General features: G+C 39.9%; 1 protein-coding gene across 1 annotated transcript in view; it reads left to right on the top strand.

Moving 5' to 3' along the window:
• si:ch211-186j3.6 (neural-cadherin) overlaps window positions 1-15,072 on the top strand; it is a 689,510-nt gene that overhangs the window by 616,592 nt on the left and 57,846 nt on the right. Inside the window, exon 35 of the mRNA XM_057844439.1 lies at window positions 2,410-2,593. Coding sequence (XP_057700422.1) covers window positions 2,410-2,593 — 184 coding nt within the window. The remainder of the gene's footprint in view (window positions 1-2,409; window positions 2,594-15,072) is intronic.

The raw sequence follows: 15,072 nt of genomic DNA, 5'->3' as shown, positions 1-15,072 counted from the left end.
GTGAGAGGGATCCACGGATAGAAAGACTTGTAATTCTTAAAGGAAAAATGTGACTTTGTATATTGTGACTAAATATTGCCATCTAGTGTATTTGTTGAGCTTTCAGTAAATGATACTGTAGCCATTTAACTGTTCTGGCCAAATGTATGATGGGAAGTGCAACCATGACCATGCGTAGTGGCACCAATTGATATATCTTCTCTGCGTTGGGAAGTAACATAGGGTGTTAAGTAAAAGATCAACCACTCGTTCTTCCCCACATTGCTTCCCATGATATTTCTAACTGTTGAGAGAGGGATTTAAAGCTTTAGCCAATTAAAAAGAGGTTCCAAAGACTGCCAAAATTCTCTCAGCTCATTTTACGCTGCCTGTTAGCTTTATATATAGGTAAAACGGCGCCACTATAGATTGAACGCGACAACGCGTGAGTTGGTCGTGCAGCGCATGCGTTAATTGCATTAAATATTTTAACGTGATTAATTTTTTTAAAATTAATTACCGCCGTTTACGCGATAAATTCGATAGCCCCACTTTAGGCCAAAACGAAAGACTCTGAATGAATGTAAGACATTTTGTCTGTAACGTTAAATACAATTAAAAAACGATTTAATTAAAAAATATATGTATATTAAAAAAAGGCATGTCCGATATTTTTTTGCCGATTCCGATACTTTGAAAATGACGTGATCGGACCCGATCGTTCGGGATGCCGATCGAGTTGTAATGGTTTATTTTGAAAGTGTTTGCATTTAGTTTTATTGATTAGGGCGGCTACACTGCCCTCTGGTCTGCCTCTTTTTATGTAGCTGAATCCAACTGCTTCCTGTTAAGACCAACGTAAGTTTTTGTTGAAGTTTTTTAATGTATTCATAATTTAGTTTTTATGTATATTTAGCCATTTTTTTGTGGGAATATGTGTCTGAACAATTTGTTATGAGCATTATAAAAAAAAATTTTTTTTAGCATTATAGCATTTAAGCTAGCGAACTTTTTCTATGTAAGTTTGCCAGTTGTTCTTTTGTTGTACATAGATCCTCATTTTAAAAAAAATTTTTTTTTTAAATTATACCATTTGAGGCTCAGCTCAGGTGTTTTAAATTTTCATGTTCCTTATCCGATTACTCGATTATTCGAACTAAGTAGTACATCGATTAATCGACTACTAAAATATTCGATAGCTGCAGACCTAACCATGAGCAATGTGTAATTATTGACATCAACAATGGCGAGCTACTAGTTTATTTTTTGATTGAAAAATTTACAAATTTTATTAAAACGAAAACATTAAGAGGGGTTTTAATATAAAATTTCTATAACTTGTACTAACGTTTATCTTCTAAGAACTACAAGTCTTTCTATACATGGATCGCTTTAACAGAATGTTAATGCCACCTCTTTAACCTTTATTAACCATTACTGAATGCTTTTTGGACCCTTATTGTAAAGTGTAGCACATGTGTCCCTTAACTAAGAACGTGTAAATGCTTAAGTTAACAAACCCTAACCCAAACCCTATATAGGCCTATATATTTTTTTAATTTGACCAAACTATTAGTCACTGTCTGGTCAGTCATTAACGAATGCATTAACTAATGCATTAACTAATGCATTAAATCATGTTAATATATAAATAAATGTTAGTTAAGCAATTATATTAATTATTGTAATGTTACTTCAACATTATTTATTGTCTTAAAATGCATTAACTAATGCATTAACCCATGTTAATTAATATATTAATAAATGTTAGATAAGGGATGAAATGAAATATTACTTAATTACTTAATACTAAAAATGCATTAACTAATGTAAATTAAGGGACCCTTATTGTAAAGTGTTACCAAAGAAGGAATTTTTTAAGTTGAAGGTTCTTGCGTCAATCCCAGAATTTCTATAGATATGAACATAAAACAGTCTAGATTCTTGGTTAAAAGCAAAAAAAAAAAAATTTTTTTTAAATGGGCAGTTATCATAAATTTTACGTAAATATTTCAACCTTAAGTTAGGCACATTTTTTCCATTCGTTTCATTGTACTCTCAGCATTTCAAAGTGCATGCATGGTGCAAAAAATATAGTAATTACCTTGAATCCTCACCCAATTCACTCTTGAGACACTCCTGCCTGCCTGTATGCAGTAAAGCCTTTGTCCTGTTTCCACCTAAATCCGGCGTTAGAACGCAGCGTGTTTGAGTTTATCACAGTAAAAGCCAACTAAATGTCCTGCCTGGGTTGGCCCCCTACGGGAAGGCGTGGCCAATGTCTTTGGGAGCTGTCTTGTCAACTGATGGTGGAGTCTATGATAAATTTGCATCTGATCGTGGGCCAACTTCACGGCTGTAGCTGTAGCTTGTCCTGCCAGGATTTCTTGGCGACAGATTTTCAACCCATTGTTTTGTGCGCCCTCTCAGGCTGCATGAGGGACCTTCGCTTGAACGGTCGCCAGCTCCCGATGGACAGCCAGACCGCACGGGAAGGCGTCTCGCAAATCGGCGCGCAGGGCCTGACGCCTGGGTGCCCCTCCGACTCCTGCAGGAGAAACCAGTGCAGCCCCCCCTTCACCTGCGTGGACCTGTGGCGAGTGCACGAATGCAGGTAGCTCGTCGTCTATCGATTGCGCTAAATCACGATCAGTCAGCGCCCGCCCTTCCATCAAAGGCGCCGGCGCTAATAAGCAACATTTCCCGGCTCTTTTCCTTTAACATACCCGCCGTGTGATCCGCTCCCGCGCACCTTATTCTCGCCTCCGGCCTCCTTCGTCGAGGTCCTTTCATCCCGACTCCTCCGCGGCTCTCGTCCCATCTCGGTATCGACCCGAGATGAAGCGGCCCCGCTAAGTGCTCTTTGCTTTGGCGGCCACTCGATAGTTTCTTTTCCAGCGCGACCTGCTCCGTTCTTTAATCTTATCATGAGTTGTGTTTCCATTTCTTCCACAAATTTAGCCTTTTTAACACTAGAAGTCTCCAAACCCTATACTGCGCACTCGTTCTGTCGCACCTCAGTTACTGCCTAGAGCAGACATGTCCAAAGTCCGGCCCGGGGGCCAAATGCGGCCCGTGGTCAGATTTCATCCGGCCCCCAGCCTCTGTCATAAAATCAATAATGTCTGGCCCGCACACAGACTTAATAAATTGGTCAGCAGTACTGCTACAAGCATATGAAGTAGCTTACATACTAAATGCTGCTCCTCATTTACCCACTAAATGGGAGCAGCACTCTAAGCAACATTACCACATGTGACCCTTTACTCCCAATTTTCTAAAATGGCGACAATCAACCAAAAAAAAGTTGACTGCAATGGCTGGCGCTTCAAGGATAGGTGGAAACTGGACTATTTCGTCACTAAAATACGCAACGACTGTGTCTGCCTCATTTGCAAAGAGACAGTCGCTGTTTTTAAAGAGTTCAATATGAGGCGATATTACCAAACAAGACACACTGACATGTACGACAAGATTACAGGGTAGATACGTAGCGAGATATTGAAGCAACTTGAAGCTAGTTTAATTTCACAGCAGCAGTATTTCGCAAGAGCCCGAGAGTCGAAAGAGAACGCCACAAAGGCTAGTTGCAAGATTGTTGAAATTATTAATTTAAAAAAAAAAAAAAGTGCTGCAACGATAAATAGATTAACTCGAGTATTCGATTAGAAAAAAATATTCAAACTAATTTTTTTTCCCTTCGAGTATTCGTTTAATTGAAGTGGCATTGTAATGGTTGATTTTAAAAGTGTTTGCATTTAATTTTACTGATGAGGGTGGATATAATGCCCTCTGGTCTGCCTCTTTTCACATGGCTGAATCCAACTGCTCCCTGTTAAGACCAACATAAGCTAGGTTTTTGTTTGAGCGGATGTTTTTTTAATGCATTTTTAATTTAGTTTGTTGTAGGTATATTTAGCCGTTTTTTGTGGGAATATGTGTCTGAACCACTTGTTAAGAGCATTGGGGGAAAAAACTTTAGCATTTTATAGCATTTAAGCTAGCAAACTTTTTCTATACATGTTAGCCAATTGTTCTTTTGTTGTACACAGATCCTTATTTTTTTTTTAAAATTATATCATTTGAGGCTCAGCTCAGGTGTTTTAATTTTTCATGTTCCATATCCGATTACTCGATTATTCGAACAAACTAGTCCATCGATTAATCGACTACTAAAATATTCGATAGCTGCAGCCCTATAATAAAGCAAATGTGACACACAGAACGGCTTGCTAAAATTTGCTTAAAAATATTGTTCTACGTAAAGGACGTCAGCCAAGGTCGGCCCCCCACATTTTTACCACACCAAATCTGGCCCCCTTTGCAAAAAGTTTGGACACCCCTGGCCTAGAGATTTGGGGACGTTCTTATGAAAGGCACCTCAACCCACTCTTCGTCCTTCAAAAGAAAGCCATCAGAATTATTCATGGAGCATCGTATAGAGCACATACCAACGAGCTCTTTATCAAGTCCAAGCTACTAAAATTGCACGACCTGGTTAATTACAAAATAGCTCAAATGATGTATAAGGCCAGACATGTTCAAAGTCCGGCCCGGGGGCCAAATGCGGCCCGCGGTCAAATTTCATCCGGCCTCCAGCCTCTGTCATAAAATCAATAACGTCTGGCCCGCACACAGACTTAATAAATTGGTCAGCAGTACTGCAACCAGCATATGAAGTAGCTTACACACGAAATGCTGCTCCTCATTTACCCACTAAAAGGCAGCAGCACGTTAACCCTTTATTGCCAAATGTCACATTTGATACACCTAAAATTTCATGATTTTCAGACTAATTTAGAATTTTGGCATTTCTTTTTGAAAAAAAAAAAAAAAAAAAACGATGGATGCAAGTCAACAACAACAACAAAAAAAAACATGATTTAGCATGAGTTATCGATATTAGAGCGCTTATTACACATATTCATTTTGACTTTTCTTTTTACGAATTTGAAAAAATGGTTTCATTAGGACCTTATTTTTCAAATTTTGGGATTCTCTGATAATTGCTTCATGTTAGAGGTATTGAAGGGCTAAGCACATTACCCCGTGTGACCCCTTACTTCCATTTTCTAAAATGGCGACAATCAACAAAAAAAAGAAAGGTGACTGTGACGGCCGACGCTTCAAGGATAGGTGGAAATTGGACTATTTCTTCACTAAAATACGCAACAACTGTGTCTGCCTCATTTGCAAAGAGACAGTCGCTGTTTTTAAAGATTTCAATGTTAGCAGATATTACCAAACAAGACACGCTGACATGTACGGCAAGATTACAGGGAAGATTCGCAGCGAGAAATTGAAGCAACTTGAAGCTAGTTTGATTTCACAGCAGCAGTATTTCGCCCGAGAGTCGAAAGAGAACGCCACAAAGGCTAGTTTGTTTAAGATTGTTAAAATTATTCAATTTAAAAAAAATAATAAAGCAAATGTGACACACTGAATGGCTTGCTAAAATTTGATTACCGTATTTTTCGGACTATAAGTCGCACCTGAGTATAAGTCGCACCAGCCATAAAATGCCCAATGAAGAGGAAAAAAACATATATAAGTCGCACTGGAGTATAAGTCGCATGTTTGGGGGAAATATACTTGATAAAATCCAGCACATAGAACAGATATTTCATCTTTAAAGGCAATAGATGGGGGACGGGTTTCCGATAAACATTTGCTTTTCCCGTCTTCCTTGTCTGTCTTCGTCTTCCCTTCGGGTAAACAAAAATTCCACACTCTGAAACTGTTAATGATTTTGATGATGATGATGATGACAATGACAATAAATTCATTCATTCAAATTTAAAATAAAAAATACAATATAGAACAATATGCTGAATAAGTGTACAGTATGATAATGTTACATGATGCAATAACAACAAAATGCAATCGTGGCCAGTATGTTAATGTAACATAGCTATTAAGAGTTATTCAGATAACTATAGCATAAAGAACATTTAAACAAGTTTAGCAAACCATAAGTTTCACTCCAAAACACCAAAATAACGTGTGAAATGATATAGAAATGTGTTAATAATTTCACACATAAATCACTCCTGAGTATAAGTCGCACCCCCAGCCAAATGTATGTATGAAAAAAACTGCGACTTATAGTCTGAAAAATACGGTAAATACATTGTTCTACGTAAAGGACGTCAGCCAAGGTCGGCCCCCCACATTTTTACCACACCAAATCTGGCCCCCTTTGCAAAAAGTTTGGACACCCCTGTATAAGGCCAACACAAACAGTCTTCCAACTAACTTGCAAGTTTTATTCCATATCAAAGAATCTTCCTATGATCTGAGAGTAAGCAGAATGTTTTCCTACCAGACCATTAGGACTACAATGAAATCTTTCTCGATTGTAAACACTGGGGCTCGCCTGTGGAATACATGTGATGCAGCGCTAACGAATATTAATTCATTAAGTTACTTCAAAAAAATGTATAAACGAGATATAATAAACCAGTACGTTGCCCAAACTCAACTGTAAAATGCACACACAACACAGATAAGATGTCCTCACAGCAAAGCATGCTTAAATGTCAGGGTCAAGTAGATAAGACATAACATTACTAGGACATGCCCCTCAACAAAATCACATTACTGAATCTGCCATTGCAACGTTACGTACTGAGTTTCCTCCTGAGACAAATATGGAACTGGTAGACTGGGCTCTGAGTTCGATGGATAGAATATTCTCTACGATGCGGCCTACATCAGCCCAACGCCCATGTCCAGCCACCACCTTCACGTCTGGTTATGTGGAGGACGCCTGGGGTAAATGGAGGCCGCTATGCCTAACGTCCCTCCAGATAGGGGACGCCGAGGACCTGTACATCTTCGGCACGCTGTTGGCTCTTGCCTTCCTACTGCTACTTGGTGCCCTCTGGGTTCGTCGCTTCTCGATGAGGATGAAGAACCAACTCCATGAGATACTGGAGGTTGCTCGTCGCAACGGCGACGAATTGGCACTGTTAATGAAGGAGCAAGCAACGCTAAGGGACGCCGCTGCACGACTGGCCACAAAAATTGACGCGGAGCTGCGTGTAAATGTAGCTTGACTTGAAATGACACAAACTATCACATTAATTGTGCAACCGTGGTGTGTTCCCCTCCTTTTGAGTCGCATTCTTTATGCCTTGAGATATTAATTTCGAGTGATGACATCCCTCTAAATTAATTAAGAGTGGGGACGCCACTCGTAGCTTTTTCTTAGCTTAGCTCCCTGCAGCTAATGGAGCGTACCAACTATCTCATTAACAGAGGGGTAACCTAACAAGGCTAGCACGAACGTAGCGCAAACAAATTCGGGTCCATTTTGCAGTAAATTAGGGGGTTTGAGATATTAATTTCAAGTGATGACATCCCTCTAAGCCAGTACTTCTCAAATAGTGGCGCGTGCCCCCCTGGAGGGGCGCAGAGCGATGCCAGGGGGGGCGCATGTGACCTCAGGGAACATGTTTTTACTTTTACTTACACATCCACTCAGTGGGTGGCAGTGGCGCTCTCATTTTCAGAGTGCGCGCAGTATTTTTGGACTAAGGAAGAGCACTTGGCACACAGTAAACAGATATGAAGAGCAGTGCGCCGCCGCCGTTTTTCGAAAGCCGTTTTCCGACTGGACTCACTCACGCAGCGACTTGTGACGACGCAGTGTCTTGTCCGGTTCTCACGTCGCCGTCCGAATAGTGCCATTTTCGGCTTGGGATCGTCACGACGACCGCCCTCACCTACCGCCGAGAATGCGCTTTTTTTCGTGCCGTTTGCCTTTTAGCTTTGACTTTTAATACAGTGGGTGATGAGGAAAGACCAGTGTTTACTGTGTCTAAAAATATTTATGGCGGACAGCCAGAAGCCAAATCAATTAAGACGCCACTTAAAGACATTCGACCCCAATCTCATTGATAAGCCGCTTGATTGTTTTTCAGCGAAAACGTGCCAAATATTGCCAACAATCGTCCTGCTTTGTCAGTGTTATATCAGTAAACCAGTGAGCATTGTTAGCATGCTCATTGCAAAATGACTCCACACCATTGCAAAGGAGATAATACTGAGTGTGAGCAGCAAAAATAAAAACTGTCCTTCTGTCCAAGGACACTCTTTTTTTTCTTTATTCATGTTTGTTTTTTCGGTCAATTTTTTTGGCATATTGTCCTCATGAGTGAATATTTCTAATCAATTTGTTATTATTTACTGATTTTATTAGGGCCCGAGCACTAAGCGTGCGAAGGCCCTATTGTTTTGCAAAGGATTTAAAAAAAAATTTTTTTTTTCAGGGCAAATGAAAACGGCCAATTTGGAGGCCTGAACATGCACGAAAAGTCACCAAAATTTGCACATACGTGCAGAAAATTGTAAATTTCGATAATTTTGCAACGTTGCAAAAAAATGTAACAAAATGGCGTGACAGGTTCCTCCTCCAAGGGTAAAACATCTGTTGACCTCAAACCTGCATCAGGGAGCCTCAAGACCTGTGTTCAGGTGCCTGATGAAAAATATTGAGGTTTCGTTGAAGCGGAGGTGTCCAAACAGGAAAGTGAAAATGACCGTCAACAATTTGTCTCGCAAAAAACTTTGAACAGTCATAACTCGGCAGATATACAACATATCAGCGCCAAACTTCCCGTGCTTGTTGAGAGTCATACCCTGAAGGGTCTTGTAAGGGTCATCTGCATCAACTCTACAGTGCCAACTAGTGGCGACAGAGAGGAGTTTTAAAACAGGCCTTTCCTATTGGGTTTTTTCAACGTAGAGCAATGAAATTTGGGGAGTCCATACCTTGTGCAAAACTGTTCCAAAAAATCTCTTGCACCCATGTTCCAAATCCAACAGAAAATCGGGTATTTTAGATCGAATGTGAAATTTTTATCCATTTGTAGTATAGTTTACATTTGGAGGCCTGAGCATGCACGAAAGCTCACCAAATTTTGCACATACATGCGGCTTTGCGTGGATTTCGATAATCTTGCGACGTTACAAAAAAATGTAACAAAATGGCTCAGTGGCGCCCCCTTGAATTTTTCAAAAGGGCGTTTCCTATTAGGTTTTTTTAACGTAGAGCAATGAAATTTGGGGAGTCGATACCTTGTGCAAAACTGCTCCAAAAAGTCTCTTGAACCCATATTCCAAACCCAACAGGAAATCGGGTATTTTGGATCGAATGTGAAATTTTTATCGATTTACAGGGTGCACATTTGAGACCTTTTCGCGGAGGGAGTTAGTTGGATGGTCTTCAAAATTGGTGAGACTGTTCAGGAGACATATGAGATCTTAAGTTTTTAAAATGGTGCGTTTTCATTCACGGGTCTAACCTGGACGTGGTGCCAAAGTCGGCCATTTTTTCGGCAAAATGACAAATTCAGTAAATGACTAATAGTTCCTTGACACAACGTTCAACCAACCAAAGGAGTTTTAAAACAGGCTTTTCATATTGGGTTTTTTCAACGTAGAGCAATGAAATTTGCGGAGTCTATACCTTGTACAAAACTGTTCCAAAAAATCTCTTGCACCCATGTTCCAAATCCAACAGAAAATCGGGTATTTTAGATCAAATGTGAAATTTTTATCCATTTGTAGTATAGTTTACATTTGGAGGCCTGAGCATGCACGAAAACTCACCAAATTTTGCACATACATGCGGCTTTGCGTGGATTTCGATAATCTTGCAACGTTACAAAAAAATGTAACAAAATGGCTCAGTGGCGCCCCCTTAAATTTTTCAAAAAGGCGTTTCCTATTAGGTTTTTTTAACGTAGAGCAATGAAATTTGGGGAGTCGATACCTTGTGCAAAACTGCTCCAAAAAGTCTCTTGAACCCATATTCCAAACCCAACAGGAAATCGGGTATTTTGGATCGAATGTGAAATTTTTATCGATTTACAGGGTGCACATTTGAGACCTTTTCGCGGAGGGAGTTAGTTGGATGGTCTTCAAAATTGGTGAGACTGTTCAGGAGACATATGAGATCTTAAGTTTTTAAAATGGTGCGTTTTCATTCACGGGTCTGACCTGGACGTGGCGCCAAAGTCGTCCATTTTTTCGGCAAAATGACAAATTCAGTAAATGACTAATAGTTCCTTGACACAACGTTCAACCAACCAAAGGAGTCTTAAAACAGGCCTTTCCTATTGGGTTTTTTCAACGTAGAGCAATGAAATTTGGGGAGTCCATACCTTGTACAAAACTGTTCCAAAAAATCTCTTGCACCCATGTTCCAAATCCAACAGAAAATCGGGTATTTTAGATCAAATGTGAAATTTTTATCCATTTGTAGTATAGTTTACATATGGAGGCCTGAGCATGCACGAAAACTCACCAAATTTTGCACATACATGCGGCTTTGCGTGGATTTCGATAATCTTGCAACGTTACAAAAAAATGTAACAAAATGGCTCAGTGGCGCCCCCTTGAATTTTTCAAAAAGGCGTTTCCTATTAGGTTTTTTTAACATAGAGCAATGAAATTTGGGGAGTCGATACCTTGTGCAAAACTGCTCCAAGAAGTCTCTTGAACCCATATTCCAAACCCAACAGGAAATCGGGTATTTTGGATCGAATGTGAAATTTTTATCGATTTACAGGGTGCACATTTGAGACCTTTTCGCGGAGGGAGTTAGTTGGATGGTCTTCAAAATTAGTGAGACTGTTCAGGAGACATATGAGATCTTAAGTATTTTAAATGGTGCGTTTTCATTCACGGGTCTGACCTGGGCGTGGTGCCAAAGTCGGCCATTTTTTCGGCAAAATGACAAATTCAGTAAATGACTAATAGTTCCTTGACACAACGTTCAACCAACCAAAGGAGTTTTAAAACAGGCCTTTCCTATTGGGTTTTTTCAACGTAGAGCAATGAAATTTGGGGAGTCCATACCTTGTACAAAACTGTTCCAAAAAATCTCTCGCACCCATGTTCCAAATCCAACAGAAAATCGGGTATTTTAGATCAAATGTGAAATTTTAATCCATTTGTAGTATAGTTTACATTTGGAGGCCTGAGCATGCACGAAAACTCACCAAATTTTGCACATACATGCGGCTTTGCGTGGATTTCGATAATCTTGCAACGTTACAAAAAAAATGTAACAAAATGGCTCAGTGGCGCCCCCTTGAATTTTTCAAAAAGGCGTTTCCTATTAGGTTTTTTTAACGTAGAGCAATGAAATTTGGGGAGTCGATACCTTGTGCAAAACTGCTCCAAAAAGTCTCTTGAACCCATATTCCAAACCCAACAGGAAATCGGGTATTTTGGATCGAATGTGAAATTTTTATCGATTTACAGGGTGCACATTTGAGACCTTTTCGCGGAGGGAGTTAGTTGGATGGTCTTCAAAATTGGTGAGACTGTTCAGGAGACATATGAGATCTTAAGTTTTTAAAATGGTGCGTTTTCATTCACAGGTCTTGACCTGGACGTGGTGCCAAAGTCGGCCATTTTTTCGGCAAAATGACAAATTCAGTAAATGACTAATAGTTCCTTGACACAACGTTCAACCCACCAAAGGAGTTTTAAAACAGGCCTTTCCTATTGGGTTTTTTCAACGTAGAGCAATGAAATTTGCGGAGTCTATACCTTGTACAAAACTGTTCCAAAAAATCTCTTGCACCCATGTTCCAAATCCAACAGAAAATCGGGTATTTTAGATCAAATGTGAAATTTTTATCCATTTGTAGTATAGTTTACATTTGGAGGCCTGAGCATGCACGAAAACTCACCAAATTTTGCACATACATGCCGCTTTGCGTGGATTTCGATAATCTTGCAACGTTACAAAAAAATGTAACAAAATGGCTCAGTGGCGCCCCCTTGAATTTTTCAAAAAGGCGTTTCCTATTCGGTTTTTTTAACATAGAGCAATGAAATTTGGGGAGTCGATACCTTGTGCAAAACTGCTCCAAGAAGTCTCTTGAACCCATATTCCAAACCCAACAGGAAATCGGGTATTTTGGATCGAATGTGAAATTTTTATCGATTTACAGGGTGCACATTTGAGACCTTTTCGCGGAGGGAGTTAGTTGGATGGTCTTCAAAATTGGTGAGACTGTTCAGGAGACATATGAGATCTTAAGTTTTCATTCACGGGTCTGACCTGGGCGTGGTTCTCAAGTCAGCCATTTTTTCGGCAAAATGACAAATTTAGTAAATGACTGATAGCTCCTTGACACAACGTTCAACCTTTTTCATATCTGGCATGTATGTGCGGGATCCCACCATTAACACGAGTGCATTGAAATATTACCCATTAGGCCTAGCGCCCCCTAGTGGGAACAGGAAATGCCTTTTTTTAGGAAACAGGCTCCTCCTCCAAGGAAAAAAAATATATTCACCTCAAACCTGCATCAGGGGAGCCATAAGACATGTGTTCAGGTGCCTGACGAAAAATACTGAGGTTTGGTTGAAGCAGAAGGGTCCAACAGGAGAAGTGAAAATGACTGAAGCCATTTCGTCTCACCATAAGTTTGTTCGTGCTTGTTGAGTCATACTCTGAAGGGTCCTGTAGGGGTCATTTGCATCAACCCTACAGCGCCAACTAGTGGCAATAGAAAGTCACTCATTTTTCTAATATATGTCCAGTTCTGTTCAGGTTGGTCAATGTAGTTTCAAGACCTTTTGAAATACTTATTTTATGGCCTGCGTCCACATGTCTCTGTCTGTTGCCATGACGACCCTTTATTCGCTCCTTTTTTGTAGTACTCTCTCCAATAGGGGTTTTTATCTCTTAGGTGTGTGAATGTAAAGAGGCGACTTAGTGTGTTAGGTTCTAATGAGATGATTAGAGAGGACGATCTGCCACCACCCTGACCTGCACACTGTCCGAGTTGCGCTAGATTTCGAGGGCCCATTCAGTCCTGCTTGCAGGCCTAGTTACATTTTATTTTTCTGTATCAAATGGTCAAAAATGTACCTTGAGTGTATTTTTACAGTTTGAATGTGACTTTTTTTTTTTTTTTAATTCAGGCAAATTGATGCACGTCAAGTCTTCTCTGTTACAAACAAAACAATGTTAATAAAGTTATACTTTATTATAAGTTGATCTACGTTACTTTTTTTCTTTATTAGAAAAAGAGGACACAATGTTAGGCAGATGCGTATTTATAATAGTAATTTTATAGACAAATAATACTATTTACAGTGGCGGCAGAGAGTTTGGGGGGGCGCGAAACATTTACGTCTTGCTTGGGGGGGCGTAACAGAAAATAATTGAGAAGCACTGGCCTAGCCTAACATTCGTCTTTGTAAGTTTTAGTTAGTTTGTATATTGAATTTCAAAGGAAAATGTGTGTTTTGTTGTTGGCGAACTTTTTAATGGTGCTACTGCTATCCTGTTGAACCTAATCACACGTGGAAAAATCGAATTGTACAGCGTTTTAAATGTTTTCATTTGTATATTTCACCACGATTTGAGAGCTCAATAAATTGAAGAAAAGTACGCCTTGTGTTCGGAGGGTGTGTTTTTGGGTTTGCTGGCTGTTTAGCAGAATAGCGTCACTGACACTCACGGCAACAAACAGGGGAAGGGTGAGCGCTGCCGCACCAAGCCACTTCGGCTGCATTTTGCCACATGAAAAATAGCGAATACCGGACTAAGGTATGACGGAAAATTTTAGTGGTTTTGAAACCGCGACCTTTTCACACCACGGTAAACCGTGAAACCGGTAACCGGCACATGTCTAGTCACGTATGGATCGCCTGGCTTTGTTCCTTCGCCGCCTTACCGGAGCGTTGGCTCCCCCGCTCATTTGTCACGGTAAGCGATTTTCATTGCTAGGAACACTTAGTTGTGCTGTAACGGTAGCGCGGGGATTCTGGGATTGACATACTCAATCTAGCGTCGTCGTTACACTTGTTATGCTTGTTTTTGATACCTGTTGCTTGCTCTTGTGGGATTGTATTCAATAAATCTCACTTATTCTGCATGTTCTAATCAATAAACATTGTCTATTTCGCAAAAGTGTGCCTGTTACTGATTCATAGCGAACCTGGAAATTTCGGAAAACAAAACCTCAGAAAGAACTTACTCAAAATTGTGGATTTACAGTACCACACAAATGAGAACTGTAACCTGATTAAAGTTCAAATGCAGGACTACCAATTCATTTTTTAAAATATTGGTACAGTAAAAATGCATACTTGTGAGGAGTAGAGATGTCCACTACTAATATTCACCAACTTTTGCTAGTACCTATTCAGATATGTAGATTTACAGTGCCACAAAAATGAGAACTGTATCCTACCATCTACTAAAACGACCCGTTGCTTAGGGGAATTGCATAATATTGCACTGAAGTGACAGCGCACGTAACGCTTATGTAGATGTAGCAGTTTTAATATCAGGTGACTTTATTTCATTCTTAAATTATGGCAGTGGTGGTGTTGTGTACAGTATTTACAGTATTGAGAGTGGCATTTTTTAGTTATGCCTGGAAACTGCAAAACAAAATAGTATTAAAACACATGAACAGTGTTCTCCTTTTCCAGCTGGATGTTTACTCTCAAAATACACACAACAGCAATTTAAAAAAAGAATATTATTTTTTTTTAATTCCTCCCGGAATGCGGCGACAAGCCGCTGCCGCCTCATGAACACCCCCCCCCCCCCCCCAAAAAAAAAAAAAAAGCGTAGGAGTCTTTAAGCGCATCGTCGGCTTTTTTCCCTCCGAACTGAGGCGACGTGATAACGAGGCTGTAAAGCGTTAAGTGTCAGTGATAAAGTCTGCTAATGACGCCGGGAGCTGCATACTACATTTAAATCAGACTTTTTTTAAATTTTTATTACTTTTCTTTTCCTTTTTTTTCTGGGCAAAGAAGTTACGCGCATGAAACATGTTGCTGTGTTTGGTCTCGCAAAGCAGAGTATTTATGCTCAGGTTGCATTCGTGAAAACCAGTAGATTGCGGTTTTATTTTGGCACTAGATTTTTTTTTTTTTTTAACTCCTTTGCTGCCATTGACGGCAATACATGTTCATTCCTTCTATCGCCCTCAAAGCAATTGGGCTTTTTGAAGCTTTTGACGTCCTTCACTTTTGACAATTTGTAAAGTTGTAAGTCACATATGTACACTTATGTTCAAAATGACACGTATTTTAACAATAAAACAC

This window comes from Corythoichthys intestinalis, chromosome 1 (assembly GCF_030265065.1).
Source record: "Corythoichthys intestinalis isolate RoL2023-P3 chromosome 1, ASM3026506v1, whole genome shotgun sequence".
Taxonomy (NCBI): domain Eukaryota; kingdom Metazoa; phylum Chordata; class Actinopteri; order Syngnathiformes; family Syngnathidae; genus Corythoichthys; species Corythoichthys intestinalis.
This window is presented reverse-complemented; position numbering and strand designations above follow the sequence as displayed.